The following is a 14,653-nucleotide window of genomic DNA, read 5'->3' on the forward strand; positions in this document are numbered from 1 at the left end:
GTTCCTCACTGCTAAGCTTTCCTAAAAGCCTCCTCGATTTTAACACATGGTTTGTCTGAAAGGATTTACATGTAGCACTTACTGGTTTCTGGGGGCTTGCTGGATAGCGCTGAGAAAGTGAGGTACATGACGTAGCAGCTGATTACCCCTGACTGCAGCAAACCAGAATGGGGCTGGCCTTTAGAAGAAAGAGAATAGAAGATCATTTTTGTAGATATTAAAACAATCTGAGAAACAAATTCACATCCCTTAAAGAACAGCAAGCACATCAGTGTCTTTCAAAAGAGGGGAGTACCATTTACTTTTTATTTAAAGCAGTTTGTAAGTTTAGATATCTTTCCTCCAGCAAGTGAGAAGAGTTGGCTGTTTAGTTCTGGTGGCTGTTTTAGAAAGGCATTAAAGATACCCACATAAGAAATGAATCATCTCTTTGCTCTTGCCAAAAGCACCAACTTTCCAAAAAGCAATTTACAGGGTGCCAAAATAGATTTATTTGCCCACAAAACTTGTTTTGGAGCCACTTAAATTACTACTTCCAAGTCCAAAATATGCAAGATATTAACAGCATACATTGAACATACAAAGAAGAATGGGCAGCCTGGTCTAGCATTAGGTGGGATGATTGGTGGCCCTGCATGTGGCAGAGGGGTTGGAGATTCATGATCCTTGAGGTCCTTTCCAACCCTGGCCATTCTGTGACTCTGTGAAATACTTTTGTCAACTACTTCAGGCCCAAACTTTACAGATGGTAAATTGCAAGTACCCAAAAGCTAATGCTAAGATAGAGGTGAAAGAGTATTACTGCCATTGCCTCAACTGCTAATGCTACGGTGTTATGTAAACTCCTCTACACCTTATCAGCCATCAGCACGGGAGCATTCTTCACAGTATAGGGGCCTGATGGTGTACCCAAAATATCTTACATCTCTGTAGTTTTAGCAGCTGAACTGGTAAGCAACAACAGCACAGCATAGTGTTGATAAGGAGACAGGGATAAGAACAGCCCTAGCCCTGAATTATCATGTCTCAAGGTGCACAATTTCGACAGCACTAGAAAACCAGGAGGAGGTCAGCACTCACGATTCTGGACACAGGGTGATATGGCCACCAGTGACACAAAGAGGCACAAGCCACCATTGACACCAATCAGGATCTTGTTAGACAAGCAGCCCTCTGAACGCGTGTAGAAAAGAGCCATGAGGACCAGGGCTGCCACAGCAACAGAGTACAAGATGAGCGTGACCAGGGCGAGCAAACCACTCCACATCTGCTTGTGATTTGCACTTGCAGTCCTGGGGAGACAGAGACAAGCACCTTACTTCATCTCCCAAAAAATAAAGTTCTAATAGTTGAACAGTTCATGCTATCAAACACAAAAGACAATGCTTATATTCCTGATGCGTGTGTATACCAGTACACTAATGGAAGCCCTTGCTAGGTTCCTACCATAAGATTGAAGGAATCTTTCCTTAGCATTAGTACTTTTTTCTTCTGTGGAAATGAACATCTATTGTAGAAAGTGCTAATGCTAAATGCTGATACACAGAAAAGCAGCTGTTGTAATTAGCTGTAAAAATATCTGCCATGTAAGATCTCAACTCTTCCTCCATGAAAATAGATATCTAAGAAAGGTTTGCTAAAACCCTTCCTAGCAGTCAACATGCTAAATGAGACAAAAGAAGACAGCAAGGGCTGTAGTGGAAAAAATGGAATATAGAAAAGTATAGAGGAGTGAAAGTTCCTGTATATACATAGGAGTATACAATTTAAATATTTTAATCCATGAGCAGAGGCTAAAGACTGGAAGCATAGTATCAAACTGAAATTAAGTCAGTGCCAAAACATGGTATATGTGGGTTGACAACGGAATCTTGCATGCTTAGATGAAAACAAAGAAGTTAGAGAAAGCAGCAGTTCTCACAATCAAAAATACATAAATAACTGAATAAATCATGCAATGTGCATTATGTTGATACAAAAAAAAAAACAAAAAACAGGATTTACCAGTTTGTACCACGGCATACAGTTTCACTGCTACACTTTGCAAATCCTGTTTTATTCTCTTGCAGCACTGTTTTCTAGCAAGTGTATTTTCACAGAAAACTGAACAGCTTAAAACAAAGTGTTTGCATCCCAACATGCTACTATTTATTTGAAGCAGAATGATTGAGGTTAAGAACATATCAGCACGGAGTAGAATAAGAAGGAAATACTTCCTTTGGGAAAAGACAAAAGCGGACGAAGAAAGATGCACAGTTCTAAACGTCAACATTTATACCACTTTCAAATGCTTCATTTCCTTTTTTCCAAGGGATATGTTGTTCAGGAGTCTGTCATAATATTATATATTACACTATTACATAGTATATATTATATATTATATAGTCTATATAAATAGTAGAGTATAATAATATATTACATACTATTCAACATTATATACAAATAACTGTTTGTGCAACACATACCAATTTTTATTCCATTTGTGTGCAAACTCAACAAGCAGAATGAGTTGAATGGCAATGAAAAGGAAACCTCCTGCTGCTCCTACATAGCGCCAGGCTGCAAGGGCAGAGAAACAGAAAATTGGTCAAAACTGTACCCACCTTTTCCCCAAGAGAAGATGAAATTGTTGTCTACAAGGTGAAGACATACAGTTTGAATATCTCAAGCCCACAGATACAGCAAGAGATGAGAGGTTCTAGCCAAAAAGCCAACTCAGCTATCTCAAGATTAGCTCTCTGTTGAACTCATCTTGCAAGCTATTACACACTCAGAAGAAGCCTGTTATGACAGTTATTGAGACTCTGTAGCCCAGATTTTTTTTCCAGACACAAGGTTACTATAATCAGACAGAAAATACTGAAACTTTTATTTGTGACTGGTAAGGGTGGAGGAGTCCTGAAGGCATTTTCCTGAAGCCTAAACCCTAAAATTGCAAGGTTCTAGAACATAGTGCTAAAAAAGGCAACTACTTCCCTTGATTCCAGTACCACTGGAAAATGAAGGCATGGCTCATCTATTTACAAATGCTGTCCTGAGCCACTCCCAAAGGAACAAGAACGCTAGGTATTTATCAACTAGTTTTAAGACAGGTTATTTGACTGCTTAACCACTGACCTACTATACTGTACATGGGTAACTGCTTGAATACTTTGGACAACAAATCTCCCATGAGCAATACCAAACACTCAAGAAGAAAATTAAAGAAACAAGTGTGAAAAAAAAAAAAAAAAGCCAACCACCACATTAAAATAGAACATACTTAGAAGAAGTACTGAAGGAAAAAGCAGACCACCAATGCAGCAAGTAATGACATAGCCAGACTCAGTAACAATCTCTTATTGCCACAGACAGGACAGTAGGGCATGCTTTATGGAGCCATCATAGACAAGGTTGGCAGGCCAGTGCTACAGCTCCCACAAACACAGTGCTTGCACATAGTGCCCCTCATTTATAATTAAAATCCTACACATTCAAAGAACATTCCACATTTTTTAGAAAAAAAAAAGCTGTATGTTTCTTGATAGCTAACAACAACAACAACAGAAAAAAGAAAGAAAAAAAAAAAAGAGGGAAAACAGAACCAGACAATGCTGAGACCCTTTGTGTATCTCTGATTTGGGAACTTCCTCAGGAGCTTCCTAAAGAATAGCTGAACAGGATATATAGGATACTGCCTTACAGAGAAAAGCCAAAAAGTAATTTGGGGATGAGAACTTGTTATGCTATATTTCCACACAAGGTTAGACTGTAGTTCCCATCAGCACAAAAAAAATTGCTTCACTTCTTCCCCAAATACTTCTTGATGACTTTTTGCCATGGAAAAAATTACTCAAAAGATGATAGGGTGTCTAGCTTGCTTGTGGGTGTAACACATTGTACCATGTCAACCAAGCAGTGATTATAAACTAATGACAATCTCACACAGCCAGCACGTGACTCTGTGGGAAAAAAAGGAATATGGATAAGGATCCCTTGACCTACGAAGCACCAGACTGAACTAGGATCAGACATAAACAGCCAGTAAGAGCAAGAAGTTGAAATAAGCCTACCTGTGGTTTATCTTGAGCGATTTTTACCTTAGATTCCCAGAGTGGCATGTTCACAGTATGTCTGTCCAGTGTACTCTTTTCTCCCAGAGTTACTCTTTCCTTTTACTCTATTACAAACACCCTAGCTAGTTATAAGAGAGAAGACTGGGGGAGCTGAAAGCACACACAGTACTCAGTGTGCTTCAGTGGAAGCAACTGCCCAGACTCGACACTTTAAGGGCCTACATGCACTTGGCATACCAAAAAGCACAAACTCACCCTGGTGTCATCACCAAGTCTGCTGCTGCCAGCCCATCAGGCTCCTGGTGTACCCCACAGAGGTAACACTGAAGCACTTGACCAGTACTAGCAGGCCCAAGTTGCACCAGAGTCTTCCAGAACTGAAAATGCATTGGCCACAGCACTCCTAGCAGCATGCTTTTACAGGCTACAAGAAGCCTAGCTTTACACTATTATCTACTTATTATAATAGCATCCACACAATCAGCCTGAAAGCTTGTGACATCCCACATTATTTTATGGCACTGCATGCTTCCAGGAAGCCAGTGCCTGCAGGCTGAAGGTTACCCTGTCCCTGATGGCACTTCTTTATCACATATCAGTCTCCAGCCACTGTGCTACGCAGAGCTACTTGCACAAACCTAACTTAGACACAACTCTATGCTCTCAAGTGAACAATTTCTTCTGCATTATTGTAGTCTCTGCTTCTTGAAGAATTTGCACAACAGCTTCACAGTAGTATTTTACTAGCCTACTTGGTCTCCTTGTGGTTAGCATCAACAATGAGAGGTTATTCTGTGTGTGGTCACCCCCATACAGCTTCAAATATTCTTTTTCTCCTGGACTACACTGGATTTACTTGAAGAAGTACAGCCATGTTCACACTGAGCAGACTTCCAGGATTTATAACCACCCTCAAGGCAGTACAGAATAAAGCAGCATTACAAAATGAGAAGGACGTACCATTGAGGAAAGTATCCTGATCAGGAATGAAGAAAGCTCCTGAGCACATTGCTGCCAGAAGTAGAAGCTTTAAAAACCAGAATCTGGATGAGAGAAAACAAAAGAAATCATCTGGTTACAATAGCAATTAGAGGTCTTCAGATCAAGTATTATGAAAAATGTCTAACCCAGAAAGACAAAAAACCATCTTTATTGATTGACTGCTATTCTTTGCCCTTGACTGCTTTATACCCAACAAAAGTAGTGAAATCAATCTTTTTTTTTCTCTTGCTTTTTGCCTTGTACTACACTCAATTGGAAAGTAAGCAACACAACTATACAAAGAGAGTGGAAATTAAACAAATACTCACCCATTATGAACATATGCTCGGCAGCTTTTGCTGTTGTTAATTTTGATGGTAAACAAGCAGAAGAAAAAGAAAAAACAGGCCATTCCAAAACAGACTTTGTACACCGCAGAGTATCCCACCAACTTCTCACACATCTCACCCGCCTGAATGCCCTTGCACATTTGCTCATAGAAGGGAAACTGAAAAATAAAATACATTACAAGTTGTTAGACAGGACATAAAGCACCTCACAACTACACCTTCATAAGCTGGTGCACCACTGACTTTTCATTTCTTCGTTTAACACTGACAGCATCCATCGATACCTTTTGCTGATACCCCTCAGCCTGGATTTGACAGTTCAAGGGATACAGGACAGTGTAAAAGACAAATTAGAGCTTTCCAGGACCTCAACTGTCAGCTACTTCCAGATGGCTTTGGGGTACAAGCCCACCCCACTTCCCTTCAGCTGTCGGCCATAGTCATCGCAGTTCCTAAATACTTATTTGCCCAGTATGGGACCCTCTCTCTTCTTCCCATGTTTTACAACAATAGATTCTGTTTCAGTAATCCAGCTTACATAAAGCCATATTGGCATTTTCACCAGCCAAAGGGGCCACAAACAGGACGGGAAGCTCTACCTCGTGCTGCCAGCACACCCAAGCAATATGGAAACAAGTTCCCTCTCTTGCATCACAGTTTCTGAAAGGGAGCTGTGCCAGTTACCCTGATTTTATGTTAAATTAACAGAGAGGGTGGAAAATTCCACTTCTTGACTTGTTAAATATTTGCTCTTGAGGCTTTGTGCTTGGCTGTAAGGGGAATGTAAACTGCCACACATTTTGGCCTTGGTTTCATCAGGTAGACGTGACTCCGAGTGCCCAGAAAGCAGGACTCTGTAGACAGGACTGACTCCTGTGTGGTGTCTTTGTGGAGATCAACCCCTGCCTTCTCACAGCCAGGGAGTTGTGCAGAAGTAGAAGCATTTAATTAGAGAACCACCAACTATTTCAAAGGAAGAAGGGCCTCTCTGTATGCACCAAGTGCTCAGCCAAAGCTAGGAAGACAAATCAAGCAACCCATCAAAACTTTTGAAGCTGATCACTGCTATCTGCACAGGTAACTGACAAAATCAGGAAACAACACCTGCTAGGACAAAACACTGTACAAATAAATCAAGCAGAAGAAATGTGAATCAGATGTGAGAAGAATCAAGCCAGGATGATTTTCTGGGAGAAAGACATGCAAAGATTATGGGTAACACCATCCTTGAACATTTCCAAGAAAGAAGAGAAGATGCCTACTTCCTTTAGCTGACTGGTAAGCCTACAAAAACAGGACTTAACAGAAAGGGATCAGGCAGCGTTCCCAGCTGGGTAGAGAGCCATCCAAGATGCAGGAAATGTAAGATTAACACATAAGCTCTCACCTTCCAGCTGTAAGGCTTTGAAAGCATGCTTTCCACAATGCATGCTGCACAACTTTCAATTGCATTCAGTAACCCAGAACAGTCAACAGCCTTCTTAGCAGTTTCCCAAAAGAAGTATTTCAGTAGCTCAAGGCAACACAGTTAAACTGTTGCTAAGTGCAGCACAGGAAAGCCAAACTATGACACTGAGCTAATCCTAGGTGGGCTACAATCAGGGGAGGAGATGAAAAGCAGGTTTCGGCACAGCTGCCCAGCGTTACAGAAATGAATTCAAGCTGTGCCACCCTGAGATGCTCTTTCAGAAGCAACTCAAAGGAGTAGCCAGGTTTTGAGAAGCTGCACAGTAAACAAGTAGTTGTGGCACAGCTCGCATACAAAAAATTTAGAGGGCTAGTAAGAAAATGTGTGGGGCATCAGCAGAGCTTTTTCTTAAGTCTTGAAAAGCAATGAAATGACAAACTGGCTGAATGTGCCAGCATTCCAAATGAGCACATGGACTGAATGGAATAATTATGAGACCTATCAATATCACACCACTGCCAGGGCAAGCCATGGGGCCACAGCAAAAACAGGGAAAGCAACTGGGCTGACGGCTAACCTCACAATCCTTTGCTTGTAATTGCCACCCATCAGCAAGTATTGCTGAACAGTATTTCTAAGACAAATCAAAGGTTTCTTTTTATATAGATGATCGTACTGATTATACAGAGTTTCCGTTAGATCTAGACTTGGTACCAACTAGCATTCTGATTATACAGAGTTTTAAAACAAGAACAACACCAAGACACTTGACTAATTAGCTAGTTAGTTAAAAACAGATCTCTAGGTAGCTATAAATGGGAATCTTCTAATTGCATGGAATTCTACCGAGGTCTTGATGGAATTCTTAACCCTCTATGTTTTTTTCTGTATCTTGCAATAATTTATTTACAGATCAGGCTGAGAGAAAACGGATGGATTCACAAGAACAACAGCTTACTTTGTGCCTACACGAGCAACAAAAACCTCAGCACTATATAGGATGCACAACATTATATACTGATAAATGATGGCCAGGAACACTCCTGTGCAACCAAAAATCTTTTTCAGAGACCAGTGATCCTGAAGTAACAAATCCAGAAGAAAACCAAACACCTGGGGACCCTCGCAGGTAACAAACACGAGTACATTGCTGGGGACAAAAGGGTTGATGTAATGAAAAGGGCATCTTTTCACAACAGGATAAACTACTGCTGTGAACAACTTATAAAGCCTTACAGGTATTCTTAATCACTGAAGGTTTAAAAAGACAGTTTTTGTTTTGAAGTTTTATCTCTGAAATACACTCAGCTGCGAGCACCTTGTCCAACCCAAGTTTTTTGTTACGTTTTCTTTCCACTGGATAGTTTTGCTGGCTATTAAAGTCAGGGATTACTTAGCCAAGCTTGATGAAATACTTACCTTCCTCCCTTTAGAAGTAACATAAGCAAATTCCCTGGCCCCTGCATAGGGGACAAAGCATTCTTACTGCAAAAACTCAGTCTCTTCTTGGATAACTGCATGTGTAGTTGCATGTGCTGCTTCAAAGAGAAGGCTGAGGTACTGAATGAGTTCTTTGCCTCGGTCTTCACAGGATTCCAGTACTTCTCATGTCCCTGAGCCCTGCATCCCTAAATCTCTAGTTGGGGACCGGGGTGGTAAATCCCCCCCCACTGTAAGGACAGAGCAGGTCCAAGACCACCTCATGAGACTGAATGTGTACAAGTCTATGGAGCCGGATGGCATGCATCCCAGGGTTCTGAAGGAGCTGGCTGAGGTGGTTGCCGAGCCACTCTCCATCATATTTGAAAAGTTGTGGCTGTCAGGTGAGGTCCTGGATGACTGGAGGAAGGGTCACGTCACTCCCATTTACAAGACAGGGAGCAAGGGGGACTACAGGCTGCATCTACAGCTTAATTCTTGTCAGAAGTAGGTAACAGGCAGTTTAATTTAAAAACTTGGGTTTTGTCGCAAATTTACGTTTTAACAAACTGTAATGCAGTTATGCCTGGGGAAAGGAGTCTGAAAATATGCTCTACCAGAACATATAGCCATCCAGAACTTAAATGCTTTGGCAATAATGAATTGGTTTTTGCAAACATTTCTTTTCCTGAAATCCTCCTTCTGATTCTTCTTTCATTATTTAAGAAGGACGTGGGTACTTTCAGGATGAAACCAGTAGTTTTGAAACAGCTTTGACATTAAAAAATAAATAAATTTAATAAAAATTAACAGTTTTTTAACAAACCAAATATTATCTTCCTCCTTTTGCATCAACCATAATTTCAAAGCCTGTGAAATGCAAGGCCATGCTTCAACAGAATGTTTGCCAGTATAAAGCTGTAGCTGGTTCTCACCAGAATAACTGGAAAAATATATACATGGATCCCAGAAGCCTTTCTTCAAGTTGAGTCCTGCTTTGCTTCCTCTTGGACCAAAGTCAAATTTTAAAACCAACCTGTATAACTATATTGTCACCATGTGTGCTTCGCTGCCCATATTGTTAAAGTTTTCACATCTTTATGCTGTGCCCCATCTTTTGCCTTGATACCCACAACCTTGCTCCTTTGAAATCTATCCTACTTGCTACAGTTCGAACTATTGTCCATGGCAATCCACTCCCTCCCTATCTGTTTCGCTCCCTATCCACTCCCTCACCATTGCTTCTCGCTTCCTCCCCAGAGATCAAAGATAAATGCCATGGTTTCGCTGCACATTTTTCAGAATTTAACTCTTCGAGTCTCTCTCCCTTTGTGTCTCATGGGCACAGGAATGCATCAGATAAGAAGGAAGAATGAAAAGAACAGAGAAAAACCTACCAAAAAGAAATCATGTTTACTCTGTTCGAGCAGGTTCCCAACTCTGGGCTGGCACCTGCAGAATTTGACAACACAGGATCTAAAAGTCCTGTCTGAAAAATATATTAATAGACTGAAGGCATGACAGTGGAGGCAAATGAATTATTTTAAAACAAACATGTTTTTTTAAAAATCTTTTTATAGTGTCCATAAAAGATGTACACTGCTGCTGTTTCCTCTCAAAATAACTTCAAAGATCCAAAGGCTACCGGGCTACAATACTCTGAGACTTATTTCAGGCTTGGGACTTTGTAACCAACCAACAAAACAATCAAAATTTCTTCACTAACAAGGTGAGATTCCTTTCGCATAACATCAGTGCGACTATTAGATATCTAAACTGATAAAGGTGAGATTCCTTTCATGTAACATCAGTGTGATTATTTGATTTCTAAATTGGTAAAGCAGATTCATGGTTTCCTGGCAATGTGATGGCTCCATAAAGGACTGCACTGAAATTTTAAATATTTTTTAACGGAGAAAAATAAACAAATCTAGTTAAAATGAAATAAAATTTTGTCTCCCTTTAAGAAAGAGTGCAAGGTCCTAAAAGCATTCTGTAAAGTATTTGCTTACAGTCTGGCTTCAGGATTTAAGAATACTCTGTGATCCAGCCAAAAGCAAAGGAATCAGTAAGTGCCCTGCACTTTCAAAACACAGTTCATCTTTGGGAAGCCAAGACCAGTTTGTCTGGATAAATATTTTGAAGGTGCACTTTACTAGAACATGCTTGAATTAGTTTCAACAGTCTGAACAGCCCAGAATTATTAAATTAGAGAGGAGAAAGACTACTTTCAGATGGTCAATTTCCTATTCAAAGTCATCGAATGCTCTAAATTAAGATGGTAATTATCTTTCTACTTCACACTAACAGCTACTCTTCGTGCCATTTCTTCCTACACTGAGCTTTATGACTACAAACTGGAAAAGGAATTTGGCAAGACTGAAAAGCACGCTGTAGAGGCCTGCTTGAATCACTTTTCTGTTGGACAGGGAGACAGTTTTTTTTATTAGGAATACAAACAGCATCAAAACCACATTACTCATGGAAAAGTGACTTTATGAAATCTGGATACATATTAGCATATAATTTGTCTTCCATATGCTTCAGTTCCTTGGATTATTCACTTTATTGCCAATCTAAGCATCCACTAAGTCAAAGTAAATCCTGGCAAGAAACTTAAGCATCACGTTGAAAAGCTTTTGAGGTGCAGCTCACAGTCACATCTCAGTGTACTAGGCCAGTGTAGTAGGCACTCTTACAGAACTGACTGCAAGTTCTGGTGACCACAGATAAGAAGGCAGCATTGTGATAATCCAAGCAAAGCAATACTAAAGAAAATTAGAACAGAATGTACAAAAAGGGCACAATGAAGTTCAGCGGCACCAAACCCTCAAGATAGACCTATGTAATCCTGTAGTTTCACCTTTCTTTCAGTTACAGGATGTTACCACCAGCTTCTGGCCCAGGCTGCTTCAGAGGGATGTTTTCCACACTAACTGAAAGCCAGGGGCAGAAGTTAAGTAGGGCACCAACTCAGCCAACAGTCAGTAAAACAAAGAAATGACCATCACCATGCACCCTCTGGGACTCCCTCTTTGGGAAGGAATATGGAGAACTAGATGCTCAGAGCAACTGAAGTATTCTGAATCTTCAGGGCGAGTACGGTGACAGCCTCAAAGCAGGCCTTATGCCAAGCTCAGGGCAGGAAAGTTTCAGTCCCACATTGCTTAATTTTTAAAATGTAAATGGTCCACCCATTGTTCTCTCTACTTAAAAACAGACTTATTTTCTTGAAGCTTGTAGAGTGAGAGAAAGAATTTATGCTACTAAGAGTAACTTGGGTGGCTTAAGAAATGAAACCAAAGATGAAGTACAACAGGTCTAGCATCTGATCTCAAGCAAGCTGGTAACATTTACCTCAGGAAAGTTACGTATTAGGATTCTGAAAGAAATTTGAATTTTATAATCTAGTTTTAGCCACAGCTCCTTTAATGCTTTTGAAGCTTTTTAATTAAAAAGACAATTAGAACTGAACAATGTCTGCTGTAGTTAGAGGCCATGTGAACATGATGACTCAACACACATGGAAGAAAATGCACTGCACAGGATTTACAGCATTGTGCTTTGTAGTAGTAGTGTGTCATATAACACAAAGGACACAGAATTAGTATTATAAACAAAACTCTTGAAGTGCTGTTTTCTAGCTGCTTCTTCTGCTACTAAACAAGCTACCAAAGAAACTCAACATCAAACTAAAGCAATTTATTCTACTACAAGATGTCTTGAAACCCACACAGTAAACTTGGCATGAGTTTATAGTAGTGGGTTTCCCTACAACAAAAGAGAAGGCAGGCCACTAGTTCCACAATCCCTGACTCTTGCTGTTGTGAAATACACTCAGAGTGTAAGCAATTGACAAGAAGGTGCTGATGCGCAGTCCCCTGGGTTTGGAAATGGGGGGGTAGAAAGAATGGACTGCCTTTTATACAGGAGGAGAAAAGAGAAAGATGGAGCTCCATCTCCCCTCAGAAGCAGTAGTGCATATCTTACTTACATGTGTTTTCATTTCATTAGCTACCGTCGTCGACATCATGACACAGCAGATAATAGTCACCAGGATGAAGTATAGAGCATACATGAAGCGGGTGCTTGTTGACTGCTTTATCTTGGGGCAGCATTTGCAGCACAAGGAACAAGCAGCAGTACCACAGCAGCAGGCCAACTGGAAAGGAAGACAAAAATCCAAGTCATTCCATTATCACCAGTATGTTTCTACTGCAACAGTCACATGGCGAAAGTGAGAGACTTCCTACAAACTCCACAATTTCTTTAGTCATCTCCTTTTAGCACATCAATATTTAAGTAGAAGTAGCTTGTCCTCTATGTCAAATCCTTAGGTCCAAACACACCAGTTTCTAGCTTTCCCACACACAAAGGATGAGTGTGAGAAAGAACAGCTCCTGATTTCTTCGCCTTACTCTCTGCTGTCTGTGCACAGCTCACCGTCTTGTAACATTCCACCAAGCAGAACAGGCATTGCAACAGTAAGCCTCTACTTCCTGCAATACACAATTCCCCTTACACGGTAAAGAAACAAATCTGGAGGAGAAGAGCACAGACTCAAAATCTCTTTGCTTTTAACACACAGAACACATGAATTTTGTTCCCAGGACAAGCTGGAGATGGGTTTTGTTTCACAAGAAGCTGTACAGACCTTATAGCAGAGTCTGCAGTAATAGGTCAAGGGGAAATGATTTCAAACTTAAACAGGGTAGATTTAGCTTGGATATAAGGAAAAAGTCTTCTACAGTCAAGGTGGTGAGGCACTGGTTACTTAGAGATGTGGTGGAAGCCCCTCCCTAGAGACATCTAAGATCAGGCTGAACCAGGCTCTGGAAAACCTGATGTAGCTGTAGGTGTCCTTGCTCACTGCAGGACTAGATGACCTCCAAAGGATGCTTCTAACTCTAAGGATTCTATGCTTTTCAGTTCACTGGAATCACACTGCCCTCTTAAAAGAAGTCTTATTCCTGGTAGACAAAGGGAATCATTATTCTGCTACAGGAATTTGTAAACTACTGAAGATTTTAAGCAAATTTAGATGATGAAGAAAAGCTGCTTAAGAAACACCTTGGGATAGTTGTGCTTCCAGCTTGTTACAGCAAAAACAAGCAAAATCACATTTACAGTTCTAAATACTCTCTGCAGTAGAGAAAGCCTTGAAATACTTCACTTACTGCAAACAAAACAAACAAAAAAACAAAAGGCTGACACTGAAAGACTGAAATGTAATAGCATAATCTTATACTGAAGAACTGAAGAAAGTCAGAGAAGAAATCCAAACTCACAGTTGTTTAGAAACATTTTAGCAAAGATTAAATTAGTGATTTTCATCTTTGCAAAAATAAGAGATTAGAAGGAATGCATAACACAGCTACAAGTAAAACAAATACCAAGTCTTACTTCAGCTGATATTGTCTGTAGTATTTAAATGCTATTGAGAGATGGAATTGTGTGTATGTTTTTATTTCCTTTCTTCCTGCAACTATGTGAACATCCAAGATAAAAACCTAAAGGATTCTGAAAAGCATTCCAAAAAGCAAATAATTTCTTTATTCAACCGAGGAAAAGGTACAAAATAAGTCCTGTGAAGGATTTAGCTTGGGACTCATTATTTCCCTGCTGTTGACAATATCATTAACTTCCAGATCAACTGGATTCACCTTCCCTTCCTTCTACTTTAGGAGAAGTCACAGGTAAAACTACAAATGTACATGTTATTTTTGTACACAAGGCTGTTCTTGGCTGGGACTTTCATTGCAACAGGAATCAGCTTCATATGGCCCCATCCATCTTTCAGCAGAAGCAACCACAGGAGTTTCTGGACATCAGCAGGCACTCAGGTACAAGGAGCCTCTCTTTCAGGCCCTGCTGCAGATCCAAGCACCCCCACTTGCCTGCACTCCTGATTTTGGGCTGTTGGTGGCCAGTATTCAGTACAGGAACAAGCACTGGATGTGTCAGGGGCTCGAGAATACCCATAGACACACATGCCCTGCAGTTCCTCAGCCCTCTGATGGGATCACAGATGGTCAGAGGATCTCACTGCTAGCTAGCAAGTAGCTGCAGACAGCTTTTCTTAGCCCTTGCCAGAGGCTTCAAAATGCACTTATTTGTCACCAAGGTATGCTCTAAACAGCAAATGCTGCCTTTGAGTTGTCCGGGCACACACACACACACACACACACACACAGCTTTCCTCCTGGGACACATCCTCCTCCAGCAGCGAAGCCTGTCTGACCTGGAGCAGCAGGCATCCCATGTGTTTGCAGACCTGTGTCTCTGATGTGATCCCACAGTGTGGCCCCTAGACTGGTTGATCAAAGAGTATCTGATCAAGGCAAAAAAGAAGGGTTTTTAAAAGACTTCCAGCTTGCTGTTTCCTTATCGCTGTTATCAGCTGCAACACTCAAGCTCAGACTTCCTGTCCTCAACCCGTG

The 14,653-nt window shown here is 40.8% G+C and overlaps 1 protein-coding gene across 2 annotated transcripts in view; it reads right to left on the bottom strand.

Annotated features, from left to right (window-relative positions):
* SERINC5 (serine incorporator 5) overlaps positions 1-14,653 on the bottom strand; it is a 42,489-nt gene that overhangs the window by 15,343 nt on the left and 12,493 nt on the right. The window contains exons 1-7 of one of the 2 annotated variants that reach the window (XM_031610188.2): positions 14,455-14,624; positions 12,208-12,375; positions 5,366-5,544; positions 5,016-5,098; positions 2,466-2,559; positions 1,081-1,292; positions 83-178 (exon numbers count right to left, since the gene is read on the bottom strand). In XM_031610188.2, coding sequence (XP_031466048.1) covers positions 83-178; positions 1,081-1,292; positions 2,466-2,559; positions 5,016-5,098; positions 5,366-5,544; positions 12,208-12,375; positions 14,455-14,475 — 853 coding nt within the window. In that variant the 5' untranslated portion in view covers positions 14,476-14,624. Of the gene's footprint in view, positions 1-82; positions 179-1,080; positions 1,293-2,465; positions 2,560-5,015; positions 5,099-5,365; positions 5,545-12,207; positions 12,376-14,454; positions 14,625-14,653 lie in introns of those variants that run through there. The other variant, XM_031610187.2, reaches the window with a different exon arrangement.

This window comes from Phasianus colchicus, chromosome Z, assembly GCF_987193195.1.
Source record: "Phasianus colchicus chromosome Z, bPhaCol1.hap1.1, whole genome shotgun sequence".
NCBI classification, from domain to species: Eukaryota; Metazoa; Chordata; class Aves; order Galliformes; family Phasianidae; genus Phasianus; species Phasianus colchicus.